At 38.9% G+C, this 25,673-nt stretch overlaps 1 protein-coding gene across 1 annotated transcript in view; it reads left to right on the top strand.

Annotated features, from left to right (window-relative positions):
* The window catches only part of syne2b (spectrin repeat containing, nuclear envelope 2b), a 123,570-nt gene that overhangs the window by 5,007 nt on the left and 92,890 nt on the right, over window positions 1–25,673 (top strand). The window contains 39 exon segments of the mRNA XM_048205700.1: window positions 213–308; window positions 651–728; window positions 1,957–2,049; window positions 2,222–2,418; window positions 2,503–2,702; window positions 2,821–2,921; window positions 4,025–4,108; window positions 5,116–5,229; window positions 7,314–7,451; window positions 7,685–7,849; window positions 7,949–8,061; window positions 8,200–8,368; window positions 8,495–8,591; window positions 8,865–9,064; window positions 9,175–9,339; window positions 9,559–9,696; window positions 9,844–9,945; window positions 10,965–11,141; window positions 11,255–11,413; window positions 11,653–14,289; window positions 14,455–14,589; window positions 14,780–14,932; window positions 15,273–15,466; window positions 15,553–15,640; window positions 15,750–15,832; window positions 15,926–16,049; window positions 16,202–16,347; window positions 16,602–16,752; window positions 19,797–20,392; window positions 20,611–20,778; window positions 22,726–22,876; window positions 23,340–23,498; window positions 23,586–23,753; window positions 23,829–23,930; window positions 24,015–24,218; window positions 24,293–24,500; window positions 24,612–24,724; window positions 24,991–25,196; window positions 25,285–25,392. Coding sequence (XP_048061657.1) covers window positions 213–308; window positions 651–728; window positions 1,957–2,049; window positions 2,222–2,418; window positions 2,503–2,702; window positions 2,821–2,921; window positions 4,025–4,108; window positions 5,116–5,229; window positions 7,314–7,451; window positions 7,685–7,849; window positions 7,949–8,061; window positions 8,200–8,368; window positions 8,495–8,591; window positions 8,865–9,064; window positions 9,175–9,339; window positions 9,559–9,696; window positions 9,844–9,945; window positions 10,965–11,141; window positions 11,255–11,413; window positions 11,653–14,289; window positions 14,455–14,589; window positions 14,780–14,932; window positions 15,273–15,466; window positions 15,553–15,640; window positions 15,750–15,832; window positions 15,926–16,049; window positions 16,202–16,347; window positions 16,602–16,752; window positions 19,797–20,392; window positions 20,611–20,778; window positions 22,726–22,876; window positions 23,340–23,498; window positions 23,586–23,753; window positions 23,829–23,930; window positions 24,015–24,218; window positions 24,293–24,500; window positions 24,612–24,724; window positions 24,991–25,196; window positions 25,285–25,392 — 8,480 coding nt within the window.

Here is a 25,673-nt window from a genome sequence, read left to right as displayed (position 1 = left end):
CAGAACGAAGAAATTCATACAGGTTTGGAATAATTTGAGTGTGAGTAAATGATGACAGAATTTAAATTTTTGGGTGAACTATCCCTTTAATTTTGAGGTGAGATATGACCCTGACATGTTTTCGTGGGATTTGCTTGTTTGGTTTAGTTCTGAAGTAACAAACCATGTGCATTCTGGTGTTAAATATGGGATATTTCATTCTGCTCTCTCAGAGGAGTCCTCCAGTTACTGTGCTGGATCTTTTCAATGAATTTAGAGATGGAAGCAGACTATTGGACCTGCTGGAGGTGATGAGTGGTCAGAGAATGGTAAGTGTCTAGTTCAGTAGTTGTCAACTGATTTTTCAATAACCTATGCTGATATCTAGAGAGCAAGATGGCCATTGCCCCATAAATGTATAATATAATACAATATAATTTTATATGAGATTCATGAGAAGATATTAATATTTATTTTGCACAATTATACTCCAGATTTACTCAGAAATGTTTGAAAGCAGAAAATGTGCACTATCCAGTGACTAAGCTATTGGCTGATTTTTGAACTGACACAAAGAGAGCAAACCGATAATCTCAGAATGGCCAAATATTGGCAGATATAAGAATCTGTTACAGAGAGTTTCTAATAGCCATAACCAACCTTCATTACAGAGCCGGGAGAAAGGAAGGGGGACATTTCAGCACAGAACAAACATTGAGAAAGCTCTAGCGTTCCTTAAGAAGAAATCGGTAAGATGCACCAACAGTTGCCACACTGGGGAAAGAACTCATGGAGATGTATTTCAATGGATGAACACAATTCATTCTGTTTGTTTCATTGTGTGCAATCAGTTTAAATTTGGAAAAAAAAAAAGAAATTTACGTAATTTGTGCTGAAACTACATTAAGGTTTTTTGTTTGATTTGGGCAGGAGATTTTCTGTTCCCAGCATGCTTTGCATGGGACTGAATGGGGGAAAGAACATATTAAGAAATTAAGCTGTATTTTATATGTTTTTTTAAGTATAGGGTGACTTTAAGTCTTAAGTTCGAGAGTGTTTAAAGGGTTAGTTCACCCGAAAATGAAATTTCTGTCATTAATTATACTCACCCTAATGTCGTTCCACACCTGTAAGACTTTTGTTCATCTTTGGAACACAAATGAAGATCTTTTTGATTAATTTTGAGACATTTCTGTCCCTCTTTTGACAGCTACGCAACTACCACTTTGATGCTTCAAAAAGTTCATAAAGAGATCGTAAAACTAGTCTATATGAATTGAACTGTTTAGTATATATTTTCGGAAGAGACATGATCACTTTATATGATGAACAGTTTGAATTTAGGCTTTTATTTACATATAAACATTTATCAACGCAAATATCAATTATGTTAAACGGAAGCTCAAGTATGTTTGCTTGACGTGCGAGAACCAATGAGCTTCCAGAAGAGGTTTGTTGTGCGAAAGGCAGATTTGGTTGAGCTTCTGTTTATGTTTGCTGATCAATGTTTAAAGTGAATAAAAGCCTAAATTAAATCTGTTCATTATATAAAGCAATCGTGTCTCTTTAGAAAATTTGTACTAAACCGCTATATTCATATGGATTAGTTTTACTATCCCTTTATGAACTTTTTGAAGCATCAATGTGGTTATTGCATAGCTGTCTATGGAGGGACAGAAATCTCTCAGATTTCATAAAAAAGATCTTCATTTGTGTTCCGAAGATGAATGAAAATCTTACGGATTTGGAACGACCATGAGTAATTAATGACAGAGTTTTAATTTTGGGGTGAACCATCCCTTTAATGTTCTGTTATGTTGGAGTTTGGAGAAGATAAAGGTCTGCTGCTTTGAAGAACAATCGCATTTTTCTCATTTGTCTCATTTTTCTTTGCCCTTCAAGCACTAGTTTTAGTTCACTTCTGTGTGAAGATGAAATATCAACATCTGTTACTTTTTCAACATCTTTGCCCTGCAGATCAAACTAGTGAACATCAATGTCTCGGACATCATGGACGGCAAGCCTTCCATTATTCTGGGTCTGGTCTGGACCATCATCATGCACTTTCATGTACGTTTGCTATCTCAAAAGAGCTTGGTTATATATCAACCCTTAAATTCAAGAAACCTTGATGAAATGTACTAATATGAAATGTACTACAAATATACTTATATATAAACTGAGAAGAATGATTGTCAGTTTTGTTGGATGATTATTCTGATGGGTCTTTTACATTGTTTAGATCGAAGAGTTGGCCAGCACATTGTCCTTTAGTTCTCGTCAGTCGTCTCTGGAGTCTCTGGCGAGTTTGGACACTCGTTCGACCAGCAGCAGTGCCCGCAGCAGTCCAGTGCCACCCCGTGGTTCACCCCTGCACGCACGTTTCCGTGTATCTGCCAAGAAAGCCCTGCTGCTGTGGGTCAGAGAGCAGTGCCAGAGGTGAGGAACAACCTGCTAAAAGGGATTCTTGTGAACAGTGAGATTCTGTACTATAAAACCATTCATCTTTTTCTGTCTTCTCAGGGCTGGTTGTACCCTGAATGTGAAGGATTTTAAGGTGAGCTGGAGGAGTGGCGTAGTGTTTTTGGCGATACTTCATGCTCTAAGGCCGAATGTAGTGGACCTAACCAGAGCCCGAACAAGAACGAACAGACAGAACTTGGAGGAAGCCTTCCACATTGCTGAAAGAGAACTTCACATCCCCAGACTACTAGATCCAGCCGGTAAGTGTGTGTTTGTGCTGTGCAAATGTACTGTAAGCTGTGCTGTTTTTTTAAATGTGTGCTTTTGTTTTCTATGTATATGATATTACCATATGACAATAGTGTATTTGTATTTCAGATGTTGATGTTAGGGATCCTGATGAAAAGTCTATTATGACTTATGTTGCTCAGTTTCTGCAGTACTCTAAAGATACTTCTGTTTCTGATGAAGAAATGCAGGTTAGCCACACACACACACACACACACACACACACACACACACACACACACACACACACATTTTTGAAGAATTCTTGTTAACTTTTTTTTTTTAACTGTTCACAATTACTATACCCTTTGGCCTTTTACAGATGCCTTTTGCCATTTGAACCATTTGAACACTTTGGTATGGAAGTAAGGAATAGTTCAACCAAAAATTAAAGTTCTGTTATCATTTATTCATTCTCATGTTTACGGAAGAGGATTAGGGCCAAGCAATAATAAAAAAATAAAACCATCTCGAGATGAAAAGTTGGTAAATTAACGAATTTGTTCTCGTAATTTAACGACTTTTTTCTCATAATTTAAAGAGTTTATTCTCAACATTTTATCTCAACTTTTTTCTCGAAATTTAACGTCATTTTTCTCATAATTTAACAAATTAGTTCTCATAATTTAACGACTTTTTTCTCATAATTTAATGAGTTTATTCTCAACATTTTATCTCGACTTTTTTCTCGAAATTTAACGACATTTTTCTCATAATTTAACAAATTTGTTCTCATAATTTAACGACTTTTTTCTTGTAATTTAATGACTTTATTCTCAACATTTTATCTCGACTTTTTTCTTGAAATTTAACGAGTTTTTTTCTCGTAATTTAATGAGTTTATTCTCAACATTTTATCTCGACCTTTTTCTCGAAATTTAACAACTTTAATCTCGAGATGTTAAATTTCTTGGCCCTAATCCTCTTCCGTACATGTTTCAACTATTCCTTGAATTATTCCTTTCACAGGATCAGGGCTGGATGATTAACTGAAATAAAACCGAAATCACAATAGAGCTCTTATTTTAAATCACATTTTGCAAACACAATTTAATAAATCATAATTAGATTTTTTTCAAAATTAGATTTATGTCATACTTATGTTATGTATTTGTGAGGACATTTTTTTTATTTGATCATAATCATATAATATTTCAAAAAAAGTACTCAGGATTGTATTCCTCCAACATTTCACACTGTAAATCTAAATGCCCAATTGACTCTTTAAGCTCTCACATTTCTTTTTCCTCTTTTGTTTTTCTTTCTGTTTTTTCCCCTTTCAATGGTGATTTAGTATCTCACTCCTCCTCAGCGTCTCTCTCCTGTCAATCTGCCATCAGACTTTACACCTTCTATAACTGCTTCACCTTTAAGACAGGTACTTCTATCTCTCTGTCACGCTCTGTTATTTTTAGGTGCTTGATTCATTCATTAACTGCTCTTTCTCTTTTAATTTGGTGAAGGTGTGTTAGTTTTTGTTATCAGTGTCAGGATTATTCATAAATGTCAATGAAAGGTTAATTTGGACTTGTTCGGCCTGTTGTTTAACCTTTTGTGTTAGTGAATATGCTATACTGTTATTGTAAGTGGTTGACACGTAACATGTATAGACTTGTTTTAATTCATTAAGATTTTGGGATATAATGTAAAATAATATGTAAGTAAAAGTGTATATCTTACTGTAGGTTGGATGATTGAAACTTTTTGACTGATTTTGATTGAAGAGTTTGAATGATTTTTGCTATGGTCCACTTTAATTGTTTTACTTGACATGTTCTCTGATTAGGCTCACCTGTTAATGCCCTGTCCAATCAAATCAGGCCCTCCCCAATCACCTGATACAGCTAGAGCAGCTGCCCCTGGGGTAAAATATCACACCCCCAACCCCCTTTTAAAATACCCCATCTGATGCTCCGTAACTACCACTGTGTTGCATGTACCTATATAAACATGCTGATAACTAAAAACTCAATTATAAAGATAATCCCAAAAATTACAGAGCTAATCCATTAAAACCAGAGATAATCCCCGAATTATAGAGATAATTCATTTAATAAAGCACCTCTTGTGTTTGAAGATTCTAATACACTGAACTTGAGCTTTTATGGTACTTGGCAGGAGCATTTTAATTGTAGACATGCTGAGAAAGTTGGTTTGTCTTTAGAACTTGCTTCCTCTAGACTAGAGGACTGCAATAATAAACTGACTGCTTTACTGTTTAGTGTGCAGTGCAAATGGTATTTATCTTGTGCAAAGCTTTAATCTTTAATTTTACCTCAAACTTTTATTGATGAAAATAATTGTTTTGTATACCTTGACTACAATGACACCATAAACTGCTTAATGGATAACAAAATCAAGCAATTCTTTTTTGATTTGATTCAGACCTCAGCCAATCAGAAGGCTCAGGAGGTCACATGCTGGTTGGAACAGGCCTATCAGGAGCTGATAGAGGGATGGGACTCCACAGAGGGAGAAAGCTATGCTGAAAGATACCAAGTAAGACCTGAATATCAATGAATGTCTGAGGTGGCTTTTACACAACACAGTTTTGAACTAAAAACATTAACACAAACTTTTTAAAACATTTTAGCCATTCATTTACACAACAAATAACTTCTAAATATGGGTCTTGAAGTGCAAGTTTTTGAAAATAAAACCTTTATCTACAAAAATACGAATTTGTGAAAACAGTGACGTCATGTTCAGTCTATAAGTGCATAGTGTTTCTTTACAAAGTGACATCGCCAACTACTGGCCTGGCATGAAAAATACAGCATTTTTAGTCGTTTTCACAGATCCATGTGAACGGGGATCGTTTTGACAAAGTTGTCGCCTCTACGCAAAAAACGCAAAGGAAAAACTTTTCGGTTTTTAGTACATCATTGTTGTGTAAACGTACCTTTAACTAAAACAATCCACACTGCGGAATGATGCACTAAAATGATTAAATTCTTGAATTTGAGTGAAGAACAAGTCATACCTCCATTTTTTTTTTCAAATCTGCTCATTTATCTTTTTGTTTGCTTATTTGTTTGTATATTTAGACATTTAATATGCAGAATGAACTAAGAATGTGAACAGTTTTTGGTCTGGAAACTTTTTCTATATATGTATTTTATCTATCTATCTATCCATCTATTTATCTATCTATATATATATATATATATATATATATATATATATATATATATATATATATATATATATATAATATTATATATTGCCAAAAGTATTGGGACACCCCTCCAAATCATTGAATTCAGGTGTTCCAATCACTTCCATGGCCACAGGTGTATAAAATCAAGCACCTTGTGAAAGAATGGGTCACTCTCAGGAGCTCAGTGAATTCAAGCGTGGTACCGTGATAGGTTTCCACCTGTGCAATAAGTCCATTCATCAAATTTCCTCACTACTAAATATTCCACGGTCAACTGTTAGTGGTATCATAACAAAGTGGAAGCAATTGAGAAGAACAGCAACTCAGCCAGGAAGTGGTAGGCCACGTAAAATCACAGAGTGGGGTCAGCTCATGCTGAGGCGCACAGTGCGCAGAAGTCGCCATCTTTCTGTAGAGTCAATAGCTACAGACCTCCAAACTTCATGTGGCCTTCAGATTAGCTTAAGAACAGTGCGTAGAGAGCTTCATGGAATGGATTTCCATGGCCGAGCAGCTGCATTCAAGCCTTACATCACCAAGTGCAATGCAAAGCGTCGGATGCAGTGGTGTAAAGCACGCTGCCATTGGACTCTAGAGCAGTAGAGACGTGTTCTCTGGAGTGACCAATCACGCTTCTCTGTCTGGCAATCCGGTGGACGAGTCTGGGTTTGGCGGTTGCCAGGAGAACGGTACTTGCCTGGCTGCATTGTGCCAAGTGTAAAGTTTGGTGGAGGGGGATTATGGTGTGGGGTTGTTTTTCAGTGGTTGGGCTTGGCCCCTTAGTTCCAGTGAAAGGAACTCTTAATCCTTCGGCATACCAAGACATTTTGGACAATTTCATTCTACCAACTGGGATGGCCCCTTCCTGTTCCAACATAACTGCGCACCAGTGCACAAAGCAAGGTCCATAAAGACATGGATGAGGGAGTTTGGTGTGGAGGAACTTGACTGAGTCCTGACCTCAACCGACAGAACACCTTTGGGATGAATTAGAGCAGAGACTGTGAGCCAGGCCTTCTCGCCAACATCACTGCCTGATCACACAAATGCGCTTCTAGAAGAATGATCAAAAATTCCCATAAACACACTCCTAAATCTTGTGGAAAGCCTTCCCAGAAGAGTTGAAGCTGTTATAGCTGCAAAGGGTGGGCTAACTCCATATTAAACCCTACGGATTAAGAATGGGATGTCATTAAAGTTCATGTAAAGACAGGCGTCCCAAAACTTTTGGCAATATAGTGTATATATTATGTATTGTGTACTCTAATACCTATTTTGTCATTGACTGTGTTGATTATTACTGAGTAATAATATCCTGGTAACAAAATAAACACATTTTAGATTTGCATCGGTTTTGTTGTACGTGATGATTTGCTTTTGTTGTTGATTTGTTTGCATTAATGTTTATTTACTTTTGTTTCAGGTCTTCCACACCTTCATTGTGTCCTTTAACGAGCAGCGGCGGCCCGTAATGCCGTTACTAACAGCGATGAAGAGGACACCTCAGCTCAGTGTAGAGCAGAAAGGCCTCAGACGAGCATGGGACACTCTTGCTGAGAAGGTCAGAGGTCACAGCATTAAACATGTTGTTTTTTTGATATTTGATTGGTTTTATATGATTATTAAATTTTGTGCTAAGATTCATTAGACTCAATTGAAAAACAGAAAAATAACAAACGAATGTTATATGTCTAAATGCATGCCATCTAAATGGATGAACTTGCCTCCCTGTGTATAGAAATACATAGAAGTCATATGCTGCTGATATTGCACTGATATTTGTGTCTGAGGTAGCTGCGTGAGTATAAAACAGAACTGGATATGAGTCTCCCATCTCCACTGGACATCGTGGGCCGTTGGTTGTTGCGTATTGAAGAGGTTTTATCTGCCGAAGAGGGCGAGCCAATGGATCACGCCCGAGCTGCGGAGGAGGCCCGTGAGAAACTTGAGCTACTAAAGGTTTGACTGACTTCTGTAATGTTAATTTTATTATGGCTATATAGAGCCGTTGAGTCATGAAAATGTAATAAATGTCATATTACTGCCACATTTTTGTAGGTGTGTTTGGAGGAGATGCCACATCATCTCAAGAGGTTTAATATGTTTCAAAACACAAATGAGTTTGGAGAGACTCTGGTGCCGACAGACAAGATGGAAGAAATGAAGAGAAGGTGAGTTTGATTGCTTAATCAGACCTGAATCCTACTGGGAATGAAACAGCATCACTTTTAATTACAATATTTCTGTTATCATTTCATGAACAGCAGTAAACTGTATTTAATTGTTTTGTGTATGTGTCCATTTTCCAGGTTCACCAGTGTCCGTGTAACAGCTAAATATCATGGTATTAAGCTGGAGTACCGTGAGCGCAGGCACACAGTGTTAGACCTGCTGAATCAACTCAACATTAAATTGCGTTTTTGGAAAAGAGCCTACATTTCCCAGGAGGCTGTTCGTGTGCTAATGCAGGACTGGAATGTGAGTGAAAAGTGACTGAATGCTAAAATATATTTGCTGCTGGGCATTACTTAGCGATTACAAGTAAACATTAAATATTGAAATCATAGAAGCTTTAAACTTTGATCACAACAATAATGTTTTTAGGAGACTGTGAACAAACAGGACCTGACCTCTATGCTGGATGGAGCCCTCCACAGACTCAAACTAATCGCCAACAAATACACCAGCAAGGCTGCCTTGGGTAATACAGAGGAACTGTGTGTGTGTGTGTGTGTGTGCGTGTATGTGTGTGTGTGTGTGTGTGTGTGTGTGTGTGTGTGTGTGTGTGTGTGTGTGTGTGTGTGTGTGTGTGTGTGTGTGTGTGTGTGTGTGTGTGTGTGTGTGTGCATGTGCGTGTGCATACTCCTAAATGACTAGAGCAATTACAGTATGAATAAATGTGACAATGAAATGGCATTTTGTGTAAAGTGTTGTTGTTAATCAATAATTATTGATAAGCTGATGTCTGCTTCAGCTGGAGACTCCACACAGGTAAATCGCCAGGTGGCCGATCTGGAAGCAGATGTGACAGCAACTCTGGAAGGTGTTCGGATGATGAGGGGAACTATGGGACGTGTGTTGGCAGCATGGGACTCTTACAGTGATATCTATACCTCAATGCGCGCATGGCTGGAGCAGGGGCCGCATAGTCAGCGACACGGGCAGAGAACAGAGGTACACACTAACTCATAGAAAACGTTTAATTTACTTTTTTATTGTAGTTTTAAAGTGTTATCAGTCTGCTTTTTTGAAATATAAATATACCTATCCATCAATTCTTTTAGGTGACATTATCAGTGATGTCAGAGTGGAGTTCTCGGCAAGCTCACCTGAACGAGGTCGCCAACTACCTAACTGAGGTCACAGACCCTCAGACTAGCCGCGCTATTTCAGACGAACTCTGCAAGATAAATCTGCTCTGGGCTGACTTTGCCAAAACAGCCCAGTTTGTGAGTCACCCATCATGTTCAAACTTCAGTAATCTATGTACAAACATTCATAAAGTAAACTATTTAAAAATGTGCACTTATCTTGTTTTGTCCGATTGTGTTGGACAGAGAGTCTACTAATTAGTTTGCTTCTACAAATATAAAATAGATTAACAAAAATAATCAAATGGTAAAGCTATGTACTTTTTGTAGTGTTTTGAAGCAAATTGTAAATTTCAGTCTTTAGCTGAGGAGCCCAGTGCTGGCCCATCTAGTCCTCAGACAGTTCAGGCCCTGATGAGGGAGGCTACTCAGTTACTGAAAGAACCTGTGGAGGTGGTTTCTGGATCACTACGTACTTACACAAAGAGACTACAGGTACGCAGTGTGTACGTACTTATTTATTCATATTGTATCACACAATTGTTTTGTAGTAGCTATTTGTGATTGTTGCTTTTTTTTTTTTTTTTCTAAATTTAAGACTAGACAAAGTAGGATTTAGCTTAAAATTGTTATTTCTCCCAGCTTATGATGAAGAAAATAAAGGATGTGGATCTAGAGGCCCTATCCCCATCTCTAGACTGCTCTCCAGAAACCCTGAGCAAACTTCAGCAGGCTATTCCTGAAGTAAGCAAATACATTACTCTGTTTGGCCCCTTATGTTTTGTGAGTGAATGTCATGTGTCAAGTGAATTTTGTTAATTTTCTTGCCTTTGTGTATACTTTATTTAATAAAGTGTATGTGCTTGATCTGAGAATATTAGCAGATTATCATGTTTTAAAATGTTTAGCTTAAATTTTTTATTATCTTTCCTGATGCCTGTATTTGTTTCTGTTTGTATTTGAAGAGTTTGGTTCCAAAACGCAATAACTGTGGCAAGATGAAAACCAATATTTTCTGTTTCAAACTTTCACTTAACATCTTTTGGTTATAAAAACATTAAAAATTCAAATCTACATTTTGATTTTAAAAAGTTTATTATAAAAATGTATTATTTTTCCCCAAAATGCAATAAATCCATGACAATTTTTTTTTCAAAATGCAATTAATCCATCAATATAAAAGTTATTTTTCAAATTGAAAATAACAAAGTAAGTTGATTCACATATATGACAGCGTCTAAACTTTGCCAATCAGAGTCTAAACTATGCCAGTCTAATATCTTATATACAGGCATTTTACTAAAAATTCATTCAGCCATCGCTCCCAAAATGAACTCAACGGGTCATCTTGTTAATGTTATAAATTATTTGTCATTATCGATTAAAGAGTATCTGGCGCCACCGCACTGTTAAATAAACACATTTGCCGAGTACATTGGTATTAAAAATGGCTTTTTAAAAAAGCCTTCAATGTTAACAGTGGGTGGAATGGTGCGCTGTGATTGGTTGAGCGGATATATCGCATTCTGCAGAGAAAGGAGACTGGAGTTTGTCATGTTTTGGAAAGAAAGGGAGAAAACATGACAGAATAACATGACGGATATCGCATTTTGAGCAAAATTAATGAATGACTTTTCAATACCGACCAGATACAATACTGATTTTGGCGAAAACTCTTTTTTTTTTTTTAAATGGCGTTTATCGTGTTTTGGAACCAAACTCTTCATTTGTTTATGTGTGTATATCTATCCCTGTATGTCTAGGTATTGCAGACACTCTGTGAGGCTGAACAGGTGTGCGATGAGCTGCGTGTGAGTGTGAGTGGGTTGGACGGGCGTCTAGCTGAACTGTTACACTGGGAGATGGAAGCCAGAGAGTTGTATCAGCTCCTGAAGGAGGAAACACACAGGCAGAAGAGAGGACAAGACCCTAGAGCCCGGGTGAGTATGTACAAGTATATTCCACAAAATATGAATTAATTCTCCCTCTCTTCTTGCTACTTCTCTTTACTTAGCTGAATTGGAATAAAGGGCTCTTCTCTCTTTTCCTGTAGCTGTTAATTTCGAGAGGGCTACAGTTAGAGGGTCAAGTGGTTATGGAGGAGCAGGATCTGCAGGTGATGGTCATGACTGGTCAGAAGACTTCACCACTGCAGTATCTCATCGCATCCACCATGCAGGACAGGGTCCGCGCTGTTGTTGAAAAGTCACAGGTCTGTCTAATGGTTTTAGATTCACAACACTTTAAAAAGCTAACAGCATGATTGCACCTATGCAATATTAATTCATAAAAATAATATATAGCATTGAAACAGCTCTCTTTCCATACTTATCAATTATGCCATAAATAACGTTTTCTGTTAATTTCATACAATGCCTAGGAATGAGTACCCATGTTTTAGAATTGTATGCAAATGCATTATGATTTTGAAATTTTTCTAAATCTCAACAGGAAGCCGTAGGCATGCTTAGCTCTTTGGGGGCTTGCAGAGACAGAAGCCCTGTTAGAGACCAGCCCCCTTCCAAGATTTTTGTCAAATATCAGGAGGCAGAGGAAGAGCCCCAAACCCAGAAGCCCTCTTTCCAGCCTATCTCTCCTTCAGGAGCCCCTAGCCAAACAGAACCCCAGCCTGCAGTCAGAGCCAAAGTCCCAGTACCTTCTCAGATACCTTCTGAGGTACCTTCTCAAGCTGTAGTGCTCAAGACCCAGCCATGTAGTCAGCCTGTGCCTATGATTATTGTACAAGAGTATGAAGAGGAGGAAAGTAGTCCACAAGCACAAATGCACCTCTGTGAGCAAGTGAAAGACTCTCAGTCTATTGAAGTTAAGTCACAGAATGTTGTCCAAGCTCAAACAAAAATCGACATGCTCAAAGAGCATCATGTAGAAAGCCAGACATCTTTACCACAACCTGAGACACAAAAACAGACAGAAAACCAGTGGAAGATGCAAGCTCCAGTAGCCAGCCAACCCTCACAGAACCTGCAACAAGCAGCATCACAAGTTCATAATGAACAACAATTAGCAACACAGCCACAGGTGCAGATCCAACAACAAGAGAAAACTCAACTTGCAAAACAGCAGAAGGTTCAAGCACAAACGGCAATTCAGTCACAGCCTCAGGGCCAAGTAGAAACACAATCACAGAAAGAAGTTACAACCCAACATCAAGCTCCAAAGCAGCGGAGGAAAGCAAAAAAATCCCAGGCAAATCTGCAGAACAGACCTTGGCTTCAACAGAGTTGTCAACTGGAAAATGTTACCCAAAAACCAGCTCAGTTGGTGCCACAATCTCAGTCAGAGCCAGAGGGCAAAGGTCAAATAAGTCCTCAAGCACCACCACAGCATATAGTGGCTGTTAGCTCACCTGAAGCTCGGGGACCTGCTCATGGCATGGTAACAACACAGTCAAAAAGCATTGTTGAGAGTGGTGAGAAATGCCTGAAGCAAGCTCAACCTATTGCACAAGAGAAACCCCTTATAGTGACACAAAAACTACCTCAAACTGTGCCAGCAGTTGCAGCACAACCAGTGATTCAAAAACAACCACAACAGCCAGTGAGTCCTCCGATTCGTCAACAAGTATTAACCCAACATCAACCTCAGCCCTCTATATCAACTCAAACTCAAGCAACTACACAATACTCACCTGCACCTGCACCCATTCGGCAACAAAAGCAATCTCAAGCACAGATATTGACACCACAGCAACCTCAAGTGATGATCCGGAAACAGTCACAACCTCAATCCATGACTCCCATGCAACCACAGTGGCAGCCACAACAGACAATTCCACAGTCTCATCCTGCAGTGCTGCAACCACAAAGATTTCCAGTGACCCAAGCAATGCCCCAAGGCATTTCCAGACCAGGGCAGCAGTACCCAACATCTCCCATTCAACCACAAGTAAATATGCAGAGACAACAGTCACCACACAGTGTAGTGCAGACCCAGCAACCCACACTGCACAATCCAACTGTGATTTCCCCTCAGCCCAAAGGTGCATCCCCCATACAACCCAGAATCATCTCTATGCCTCAACCCCAGATGCCTGTTCAGTCTCAAACCCAAACCCAAACCCAGGCCAAAGCACAGGGAAGTGCACCACTTATGATTCAACCTCGGGGGCAACCCCAGTGGTGTCAACCAGGAGATGTCACCCAATCTTACCCCAAAGTCCAAGGACCAATTTCTGTCGCTGCCCAAATGCAGCATCTGGCCCATTTCCAAACTCATCCCCAACCTCAAAGTTTTCCTCCAGCTCAACCTAAGCAGTGGTCACCAGTAAGACCAGGCATAGTGACCCAGACCTACCCCACTGTCCAAGTCCCAGGTCAGGTAGCCCAACCTCAACCTCAAATGGCTGTTTACCCTAAAACCCAGCCACAACCACAGCCTCAGCAGTGGCCCCCTGCTAGACCAGAATCACCTTGGGGTCAATCACAGATAAGACCCCAAGGTCCAGGTCAGCATATGGTTCCCTCCCAGCAATGGAGACCTGTCAGTCCAGAAAGAGTCAGTCCAGTGTACCCAAAGGCTGAAACTCAAGGGCAGGGACCACATCCTCAGTCCCAATATCAAGCCCTACCGAGGCCACAAAGCCCTCAACGGCAGTGGGGTCCAGTCCGGCCAGAACATCAGTTTCAAGTCTCTTCCCAATCTATGTTTCATGGCGTTCTCCAGCCAGTAGCTCCATGGAATCAACCACCTGTTCAAGCTCCCATAAGATCTCAGAGTCCACAGCAGCCTCAGCAAAGTCAGCAACAATGGGGTTCATCCAGGACAGAGGCCCCATCTGAAACCCTCACCCAAAGCCAAGCTGCTCAGGCAGAGCTTCAGGCCCAAGATCTGACAAAGCCTCAGTTACCAGTACAGGAACCGCCCCAACAGCAGTCAGCTCCTCGGGTTAAGCAGCCAGCACTTGCCCAGGCTCCCTCTCAAGCCTACACTGAGGCTTATATGAAGGCACAGGCCCTGGTCAGGAATAGATTTGAGGAAGTCAAGCACTGCATTCAAGAGCACATTCTCGAAGCTATCAATGTATTCAAGGATAAGCGAATGACAGACGAACAGGCATCAGTTAAGGAGGTTTGTTCATTTTAGACACGAGTTGTTTTGCTTATTTTTCTCTAGTGTTTGCAAGAGCCAAAAAGCTCAATATCATGAAAATGTACTGTTGTGTTTGGATCTTTTATAAGAGAATAAGAGATAGTGTTTCAGTTTCCCAAGTATCTGTGTTGTTTATTTTTTCAGGAGACGCTCCGGACTCTAGACCCTGAACTCCTTGAAGAGTTCTTGAGGGCTGCGGAAGGGATGGAAGCTTTCTGCACCCCATCTGAACTTAGAGACATGGAGTTTTTCAAGCAATCTGTTAGAACACAGTGGAAGGTATCTGTGCTTGTTTGTCTTTATGTGCAGTGTGACTGTATTGCAACATTATTAACCATTTTTATTTTAGATACTAACGGAAATGCTCAACACAACAGTATATATAATTGTATGTGAAGTTAACATTAACTCAAACATTAAGAGATTGTGTGCTTGCTGTTTTGTGTGTTTTTTTATTTAATATTTTTAGGCTGTTCGTGTGCAAATGTCAGAATTTTTGAGGCAGCTCAGATTTGAGTTAACCCGCCTGCATTTTAACCGTATGGTTGAGAAATGTGAGATGCACTTTAAGAGGGAAAAACTCAACCTTAGGCCTGAATCAATATCGGAATCAAAAGGAGAGGTAAAGTGATCTAATGGCTCTGGGGATGAATTTCTCTCTTTCTTTACTTTTTATTTCCTCCTCTGATTTTTTTAAATTAAACTCTTAACCTATTAACCACATTACTACTCACTCATTTGGCATGACACATACCTTCATTTTTTTTTTTTTTTTTTTTTTACCAGTGATTGCATGTTGCAAGGCAGCAAAATAGTGCAAAATGAAAATAACAGCTACAATAATGTATAGCAGCATTAAATAAAAAATGTTAAATGATGAAATGAAGATGAAACTATGAGTAAAAATATAATATTTTACATACTGTAGGTTTAGTGATACATTTTTTTCTTGCTTCCTGCAGGCTTGTTTTTCAGCAGAGGGCAGTCTGGCAGAAGCAGGGCAGCAGCTTGAAGCTCTGAAGGAGCTGTGTGATACTCTGAGCCCTGAGGACGCACACAGGCTCGCACAAGCCCAACTCAGAGAATGTGAAAGACGGCTTGCTGCCATCCAGCGGCAGTTTAGTGGAGACAGAGACACACCTCCTCCAGACACTGGGTAAAAGAAAAAGAGCCTTTTTCATTTAAGTTATTTTTGTCTGATAAAAACATTTTAGCATAAATTAATTTGTCTTTAATGCCTAGCTCACAAACAGAGCAAACAAAAGAGCCACCCACTCAGAAAGCACCTACAGTCTCTGCTGAGAAGCCCAAAGAAGTTATTATTTCAGAGGTAAAACTATATGAATTTTTTTTTTCAGGACATATGTTTTTATATAATAAAGTTAGTCCATGATAAATTTATCTTTGGTGCATTTTGTGACTGGGGGATATTGTTTTAGGCTGTTACACCGGTTAGCCCCCAACGAACAAGAACTGTGGAAAAGAGAGAGATAGTGAAACAAACGAGTACAGAAGAAGACAGGTATGGATAAAAAATGTGAATATTGCTTATGTTTCTTTATATGATTGTATGTGGTATTTTGTCAGAATCTTATGGTCTTCTTGGACTGCTCAGGTACCGCAGCTCCAGATTTGCATTACAAGCTCAGCTAAACAGAAATGAGCAATGCATGTTAGGAGATCGTCCCTCAGAATCAGTCACTCCTACAGACCTGCAGAAACGACTGAGAGAATTAAAGGTAATGCACAAATTTTTGTGTACTTTTAAAGTCGGTGATTTGATATCATTATGCTTAATTACAGTTACTACTGTATAAAAATCAGGCCGTAGAAACTTTTATAACTGTCAAGGGAATTACTAAATTTGTCCCCCCTCTCTTTTTTGTTTTAGTCTCTTTGGGATGAGACAGAGACTTTGTGGAAGGAGTATGAAACACTGTGTATGCAATGTGTTCAGTACAACGAACGATCTGTTGAGCTGGACCGTATGGAGCTCACTGTCAGATGGAGAGAGCAGAGGTCACAGTTACAGGGCAGGTATGTGTGTGCATCAAGAAAACAACCGTTATATGAAAGTTTGTGTGTTCAGACATGACATGTGTTTTAAACTTGTGAGCTGAAATGAATATTCAGATAACAGCATATTACAGCTTCTTTTTTTCTTTCACCCTGTGTCACCCAAAGGATCATATGATCCACTAAAATCAAGGAGTTCCAGAGAAATACCCTGTAGCAAGTTTGTCTGTGTATGCATTGTGTTGTTTGTTAAATAAGTCTATGTATTCCATCAGGGTGGATTCACTGGGAGCAGCACTTGAGCTCATGGACTCAATTACGCTGAAGATCTCTGAGATTTCTGAAAGGCTGGAAAAGTTCATCAAAGAGCCCAAAGACATTAAAGGCTATACACTAGCTAACCCTGCTATTTTGAAAGATGTGAAGGTGAGAGATATGTATTTTTATTAATTTATAAATCTGATTTTTCATTGGGTTCTATTTATGGTTTTGTTATGACGACACAAATACCATTTTATTTTGTGCTATATTTATTCATAAAAATATTTACTTAGAATATTAAATATTTGAATGCATTGAGTAAATGAAATGAGAAGTGTACAAGTACACAAATGGCATTTTATTTGGTTAATGTTGTTAGTTTTATTAGCTATCACTCTCATGCAACACGTAATAATATTTACTTTTTGTACTTTTATATATTCTGAGTAAATAAAATGAAAAAGGTCCCACTTTATATTAGGTGGCCTTAACTACTATGTATTTACATAAAAAATAAGTACAATATACAACCACAATTCCAGAAGAGTTGGGACATTTTGTAAAATGTGATAAAAACCACAATCTGTGATTTGTTAATTCTCTTGAACCTTTTTTTTTAACTGACAAAAGTACAAAGAAAAGATTTCCAATGTTTTCACTGACCAACATAATTGTATTTTGTGAATATAAACACTTTTTAAATAGTCCACAATTAGCATATGAATTGGTAATAGGTGAGGGTATCGTGTTTAGGTGAAAAGAGTTTCTCAGTCGTTGCAAGAAAAGATGGGTCATGGCTCACCACTTTGTGCCAAATGTCATGAGAGAATTGTCGAACAATTCAGAAATCACATTTCCCAACGCAAGATTGCAAAGAATTCATGTCTTTCACCATCTGCCATACATAATATTGTAAAAAGATTCAGGGAATCCAGAGAAATCTCAGTCTATATAGTGGAAGGTAGGACACCTCAGTTGAATGTGCATGACCTTTGACCCCTCAGATGGCATTTCATTAGAAACCGCCATGCTTCTGTGTTATATTGCCACATGGACTCGGGAGTACTTTGGAAAACAGTTGTCACTTAACAGTCTGACGCTGCATCAAGAAAAACAACTCAAATCTCTGTTACACAAGGAGAAAGCTACACATCTGTTCAATGCAGTGATGCTGCAGAGTTCTCTGGGCCCGAGCTCATCTCAGATGGTCCAAAAAATGTGTACTGTGGTCAGATGAGTCCATGTTTCAGAGACATAAACTGCCATCAAGATGACATCTGACAATGCCAGCCCTCATTCTGCCTCAATTTTTAAAAAGTAATGCATTTAAAGGGCAAAAGGTCATGTCTATTCAGTTACATGGTTCAATTAAACTGCCACAATTTTACAATGTCATCAGTTGGAGATCTTTTCTCAGCTTACTTTATTTTTGTATATATGATTATTTGCAATTAATTTGAATAATCTATCAGTACTTTTTGCAATTACTATTTCAATGTAATATAGTACAAACCTGATTCCAAAAAAGTTGGGACACTGTACAAATTATGAATAAAAACAGAATGCAATGATGTGGAAGTTTCAATTTTCAATATTTTATTCAGAATACAACATAGATGACATATCAACTGTTTAAATTGAGAAAATGTATCATTTTAAGGGAAAAATAAGTTGATTTTAAATTTCATGGCATCAACACATCTCAAAAAAGTTGGGACAAGGCCATGTTTACTACTGTGTGGCATCCCCTCTTCTTTTTATAACAGTCTGCAAATGTCTGGAGACTGAGGAGACAAGTTGCTCAAGTTTAGAAATAGGAATGTTGTCCCATTCTTGTCTAATACAGGCTTCTAGTTGCTCAACTATCTTAGGTCTTCTTTGTCGCATCTTCCTCTTTATGATGCGCCAAATGTTTTCTATGGGTGAAAGATCTGGACTGCAAGCTGGCCATTTCAGTACCCGGATCCTTCTTCTTCTCAGCCATGATGTTGTAATTGATGCAGTATGTGGTCTGGCATTGTCATGTTGGAAAATGCAAGGTCTTCCCTGAAAGAGAGGACGTCTGGATGGGAGCATATGTTGTTCTAGAACTTGGATATACCTTTCAGCATTGATGGTGCCTTTCCAGATGTGTAAGCTGCCCATGCCACACGCACTCATGCAACCCCATACCATCAGAGATGCAGGCTTCTGAACTGAGCGCTGATAACAACTTGGGTTGTCCTTGTCCTCTTTAGTCCGGATGACATGGCGTCCCAGTTTTCCAAAAAGAACTTCAAATTTTGATTCGTCTGACCACAGAACAGTTTTCCACTTTGCCACAGTCCATTTTAAATGAGCCTTGGCCCAGAGAGCTTCTGGATCATGTTTAGATATGGCTTCTTTTTTGACCTATAGAGTTTTAGCCGGCAACGACGAATGGCACGGTGGATTGTGTTCACCGACAATGTTTTCTGGAAGTATTCCTGAGCCCATGTTGTGATTTCCATTACAGTAGCATTCCTGTATGTGATGCAGTGCCGTCTAAGGGCCCGAAGATCACGGGCATCCAGTATGGTTTTCCGGCCTTGACCCTTACGCACAGAGATTGTTCCAGATTCTCTGAATGTTTGGATGATATTATGCACTGTAGATGATGATAACTTCAAACTCTTTGCAATTTTTCTCTGAGAAACTCCTTTCTGATATTGCTCCACTATTTTTCGCCACAGCATTGGGGGAATTGGTGATCCTCTGCCCATCTTAACTTCTGAGAGACACTGCCACTCTGAGAGGCTCTTTTTATATCCAATCATGTTGCCAATTGACCTAATAAGTTGCAAATTGGTCCTCCAGCTGTTCCTTATATGTACATTTAACTTTTCTGTCCTCTTATTGCTACCTGTCCCAACTTTTTTGGAATGTGTAGCTCTCATGAAATCCAAAATGAGCCAATATTTGGCATGACATTTCAAAATGTGTCACTTTCAACATTTGCTATGTTACCTATATTCTATTGTGAATAAAATATAAGTTTATGAGATTTGTAAATTATTGCATTCCTTTTTTTTTGTCCAATTTGTACAGTGTCCTAACTTTTTTGGAATCGGGTTTGTATAATCTGAGAGACAAGGAAGTTTAACGTAATAGTTTCCATAGTAATGTCACTGCATGTTAAACTTCCATCCCATCTTTTTATCTAAATATCTAACTCTTGTCCTCATTTTCAGGACTTAGATGAAAGTATCCAGACAGAGATGGATCGTCTGTCTCGATTCGATTCTGAACCCAGTCATCTGGACCTGCGAGACCGATCACCTCTGACTCAGGTGGTTCTGAACCACAGATCCAGTCTGGACCGGCTCAGGCAACAGGTGCGCAAGAGCGACGCTGCTGCCCGTGCCCTCGACCGCTTTCTCATGTCCCTGCGCACCGTGGAGCTCGATGTCTCTTCTGTGCAGAGCGCCCCTAGCAATGATCCTGTGGTACTGCAGGACAGCAGGTCTAAGCTGGCACTAATCAGGAAGGGAGTAAGTAGCCTTAAGGATAAGGCTCCACAGCTGGACCAGCTTTTGGGCGGAGCACAGCTCGAGGTGACCCAGGAAGGGAGCCCTGTTTCCTGTCTGGATATGGTGGGGGTCCTGGTTCACAGGGTGGAAGAGGCAGATGATCGCCTGATGATTCGACAGAATGAGCTCCAGAAGGAACAGCAGAACCAGGGACACGGCCTAAGGAGGAAGACTATGCAGGCTGAGCTGAGGAAGGTGCAGGTGGCAGCAGAAAAACAGGGTCTAAAGGATCCCACCATGCCAGCTGTACAGCACCGGTATAGAAATTTTTCCTTAGATCTCATGATGCAGTGCTTTTGTGTGCCAATATGTCTTGGAATTGTCTTCATTTGCTCAGTAAATACTGATTTGGAGTTAACTGAGCTTAATTTGATTAATTAATCAGCATGTGAAATTATTTATTTGTTTAAACGAATTGAATGATAGCCCTTTTCAAGAAGGTTAATTTTCTTACACTGTGTGCATCTGTGTTTAGGATTCGAGCGCTGTCTGATCTGGAATCGCAGTTGAACTCTCTTCGCCCTGAATACCAAAGCATCAAGAAGGCTCTGTCTGAAGTCTCTCCACAGAAAGAGCACCCTGATCCAGCAGAGGAAGAGCTAGACTTCCTTTGGGAAGAGACTGAGAGAGCTGTATCTGACAGGTGGGTTGTAGACCAGAGCTGAGATTTATTCAAAGCTAAATTAATGAAATTTGCCCATTTGGGGCAAATCTGCCTTATAGGGTTAGTTATTTACTCATCATCATGTAATTCCAAACACAAATGAAGATAAAGTTTTGGAAGATATTTTTCATTAAACCTGAGATATTTCTGTCCCTACTTTGCAAGTCCATTCCACCAAAACTTTCACACTTCAAAATGTTCATAAAGAGATTGTAAAATAAATCCATATGAATCGAGAGGTCTTCTGAACAGAAATGAACACATTATATGATGGAAAGATTTAATTAATGTTTATATTCACATATAAATGTGACAATCAGTGGACATACATTGTGCACATCAAATATGCATGTAAACAAAAGTGCAAATGTGCTTGCTTGGATTAAACTGCTCAATTCATATTGATTACTTTTACAATGTCTTTAAACTTTACAAAATTTTGAAGGAATGCACTTTAAATGGAGGGACAGAAATCTGTCATGTTTAATTAAAAATATCTTAATTTATGTTCCAAACATGAACAGAAGTCATAAGACTTCTGTATGTGCTGAGATTTATTCAAAGCTAAATTAATGAATATGAAATCGAGAGGAATGACATGAGGGTGAGTTTAACATGTTTCATGTGGTGGTACAGAGAAACTTAAAAGTGTGATAGACAGAAACCCAGAGAGTTACTGTGTGTGTGTGTGTGTGTGTGTGTGTGTGTGTGTGTGTGTGTGTGTGTGTGTGTGTGTGTGTGTGTGTGTGTGTGTTTGTCCTGGTACACCCTACGATATGGGCAGAGGTGTAAAGTATTTGAGTAAATGTAATTAGTTACTGTACTTAAGTATCTTTTTGGCTACTTTGTAGTTGTACTGAATATCAAAGATATTGGCAACTTTTACTCTCTACTATTCTACATTTTTTGAGCAAGTAAATGTACTTTTCACTCTACTACATTTTACTCCACTACATTTCTGACGAGTATTGCAATTACAAATGACATTTTTCATGGCAGCTAACTTTTTCTGCAGCAGTTTGTTTCTGATATAAAGGAGCGATATCGCCATCTAAGGGCATTGAAGGTACTATTATCTTGTGCATTTTGCCTTCACTCCCCCAAAACTTGTCAACAAGGCTACTTTACGTGAATGTGAGTGCATTAGCAGGTAGTTGCTGATCGCAGATGTTTTATTTATTAGATGAGGAAATGACGATGAGGCTCAAACCAGCACATACAGTAGACTTTGACTATTTAATTTTACCTAACATTGTTTTATTTATCCGTTATATTGACAAGACCGTTTTGAAGGAAATTGGTTTACTTATGGCCTTTTTGTGCACTTGAGCTTAACTGAGACTTGAGAGTTTGTAGACGTTTAAAAGGTTGTTGTGTCGACCTTGATTTTAGAAAATAAACTTGATTTCTCATCTTACAAATCAATTGTTTCTTATTTTCACCGGCATGTCTCTCAGTTGTTGAGGACTAGTGCATCTTTGAGCCTACATTCAGCATGAGTAAAATACTTAAGTACTGTTAAAATCAGATACTTTAAGACTTTTACTCAAGTCGTATTGGAATTGGTTACTTGTAACTTGTAGTGGAGTCATTTTCGATGTAAGGTATCAAGACTTTTACTCAAGTATGGTTTTCATGTACTCTTTACACCTCTGGTTATGGGGACTAAATGTCCCCACAAAGAAGGAAATATCCAAAATCCTTGTCCTTGTGGGGACATTTTTTGGTCCCCGTGGAGAAAACAGCTTATAAATCATACTAAGTGATGTTCTTTGAAAATGTAAAAATGCAAAAAATAGTTTTCTGTGATGTTTAGGGTTAGGTGATAGAATATAGAGCTTTTACAGTATACAAATCATTATGTCTATGGAATGTCCCCATAAAACACAAAAACCCAGTGTGTTTGTTTGTGTGTGTGTTTGACAGACAAGAACAGTGCACTGTTCTTATGGACCTGCTGAAGAAGTTTCAGAACTGTCGCAGTTACCTGAGCAACACTCTCCAGAGGGCGGAGCAAACAATCAATGAGCAGGCATCATACATGGGCAAAGACAACCTGCAACGCCTCCTAGCAAAAGTATGTCAACCTCAGACTAATCCTTACTCATCACAATACATGCTAATGCTATAATTGCCTGTTCCAATTTACAGTACCATCAGGTTTCTTTCACATAAAAGTAATTTTATACTGGATTTGCACCACCAGGGGTCAGTCATAACTCATAACACTAAGTTCTTTTTTTTTTTTTTTTTTTTTTTTTTTAGAATTGTTTGTTGTCTTATGTTTATATCATCTGTGCTTTTATTAGTCTGAAAGAAACTACTCTCTTGAAATGTTTCTCTAATACTTTTAGATGCTTGCAGATCCCTCATATCCTGTGGTACATTCATTAGACTTTCGTTGCAGAGTAATTATGATGATCTAGTAAGAGTAGCTTAGATCAGGCCACCATAGTCACTTTTTCTATTATATCTCATACTGTTTATTTTAAGTGTAGTCCTTTATTATAGAGTATTTACAGTATGTTTTAATATTCCAGGTTGTTGGCATAAAGGAGGACCTAAATGGCCTCGGACCCAAGATGGAAGAGTTCAGATCTGTGTGCAGACAGCTGCAGACTCAGCTGAAGAAAATTCCTGATTTCTCAGAAACTCCGTTTGAGACAGAGGCAGATGCTTTGGTGGACTCATGGCTGGATGTGAGTATATAAAAACATCTGTTCACGTGCATCGCACTTTATTCACTCGTTTTAGTTTCTTGGTAAATCTGTGTGTCTCTCTGGCAGGTGTCAGAGAAGACGGACAGTTACATGGATAACCTGCGTGTGGGTCTAGAGTTGTGGGAGAAACAGCTGGTTCTGGGTGGAGAAGTGGACAGCTGGACTTCAACTAAACTTATCATCTTCTCAGAGTCTCACCCTTTCAGCAGTGAGACAGAGGTTCTCAGCATGAAGGTGTGTCTTCACAAAATGCTTCATATGCTTAAAAAGTGTTCACAGACATGGACTAAAAGGTTATGTGTTTATTAGAATGAGATTCAGCATCAGGAGGACAACCTTGAACACTTCCACAAGAAGTTACTGGAGATTCAGGAACTGCTGCAGAGCAAAGAATCCCCACTTGAGTTACAGGTGAATGTGCAGAATCTCTTTATTAAATGATTGTACATTCCTAATTATTCCTAACTTGAAGCGTACGCAAACTGTCTCGCTTAGGTAATGGAAACAAACCTGAGGAAGAAAATGGAGCAGGTGAAAGAACTCTTCTCCGATTGCACTGACGTATTCCAGGAGCTCCTCACAGTAAAAGCTCATTTGACTGAAAAGATTGACACTTATCAATCATCCGTGAAGAATATACGCTCCTCAGTAGATATGATCAGTTCAGAGGATCGCACACAGCTGGATGCGCATTTACAGGTATGATTAACAGACAGACAGACGTGTAGAAACACTTTCTTTTGGTGTATAATTGAATTTATTTTCTTTTGTAGGACTTGTGTGAGCAGCTTTTGGACCAGGAGGAGCAGGCTGAATCATTGCTGAAGGAAATCAATCTCATGTCCAGCATTACCGGACCACAGGCCTTGGAGGAGCTGACCAATCACATCAAGCGTCTCAAAGACAGCATTGTGGAAACACGAGAGCTGATTCGTCAAAAGAAGGAACAGGGGGAGAAAAGCTTCCTTCAGACTATTAAAGGTCCGGAAACCTCATTCTTTGCAAGTGAATTGTTCCATTACTTGGAAACTAATTCCTAAATGATGTACATTTTTAAGTGATTTTTGTTTTGTCCTTCTGTCCCATTGGCAGAAGAGTTCCAGTCATTTGAGGAATGGTTGCAGGATGAGCAGCTCTCTGTGAATGAGTGTTTTGAGAACCCTGAGAGGAAGCAGGATGTAGAAATGTCGATGCAGAGACTGACAGTGAGTAACAGTGAGGTCACAACCCTATGATTACGGTTTCAATTGTGGCTAGGACATTTTGGAAATACTTTTCAACCAAATAGACTTACTTTACAATACAATAATTGCAGGAACAGCAATCCAACTGAAAGAGTCACAAGGTGTTTGCAGCTTTAGTCAAAAGCATAATTACAAAATAATTATAAAAATTACAATTATAATTTTATGTCATTATAAAATTTAGTAGTGTTTATTTAACAATACTGAATAATTTGCATTTTCTTCAGAGTTTCCTGGCCTCTAAAGAAGGAGAACAGCGTCTGGCCCAGTTGAAGGAGAGATTTGAGGGAGGTGGACAGGCGAAGATTCCTTCTGAGGCTCAAGCTTTGCTCTCCACATGGCATCAGGAACAGGAAGGAGAACTGGCCACACTCAGAGCTCACTGCCAGGGACGCCATAAACAGCTAGATGACATCCTCCAAAACCTCAACAGGTATGTGGACTGAGTTCACATCATAGCTATTGGTTATTACTGTTGTTTCAATCCATTCATTCATCCATTCATGCCTTTATGTATTTAGTTTGCAAGAGGAACATAACCATTTGAAGGACTGGCTTCAGCACAGAGAGCAAGTGCCAGAACAGAGAGAAAAACTTCGACAAATCCAAGAGGAGTTTCTTAAAGAAAGGTACAACTCGCTTTTCAGAATGTGTTTTGAATCAATTTTGTATTTTTGTTTAAAGCATATTCTGTATTTTTTCTTTTTTCCCAAAAATTTAATCAACACTTTCACATGTTCTTTGTTCTCTGATATTAGTTACTGGTCTATGGAAGCTTGTTTCTACCACTGAATAAAAAAAAAAAAAAAATTTTCTTTTTTTTTTTAAATCTCACAATTCAGACTTTTTTCTTGCATGATATAAAGTAGCAATTGTGTGTTATAAAGTCAGATTTGCGTGATATAAACTC

The sequence above is a fragment of the Megalobrama amblycephala genome, linkage group LG10 (genome assembly GCF_018812025.1).
Source record: "Megalobrama amblycephala isolate DHTTF-2021 linkage group LG10, ASM1881202v1, whole genome shotgun sequence".
In the NCBI taxonomy this organism is placed as follows: domain Eukaryota; kingdom Metazoa; phylum Chordata; class Actinopteri; order Cypriniformes; family Xenocyprididae; genus Megalobrama; species Megalobrama amblycephala.
Note: the sequence above shows the minus strand (reverse complement) of the source record. Positions and strands in the feature narration are given on the sequence as shown.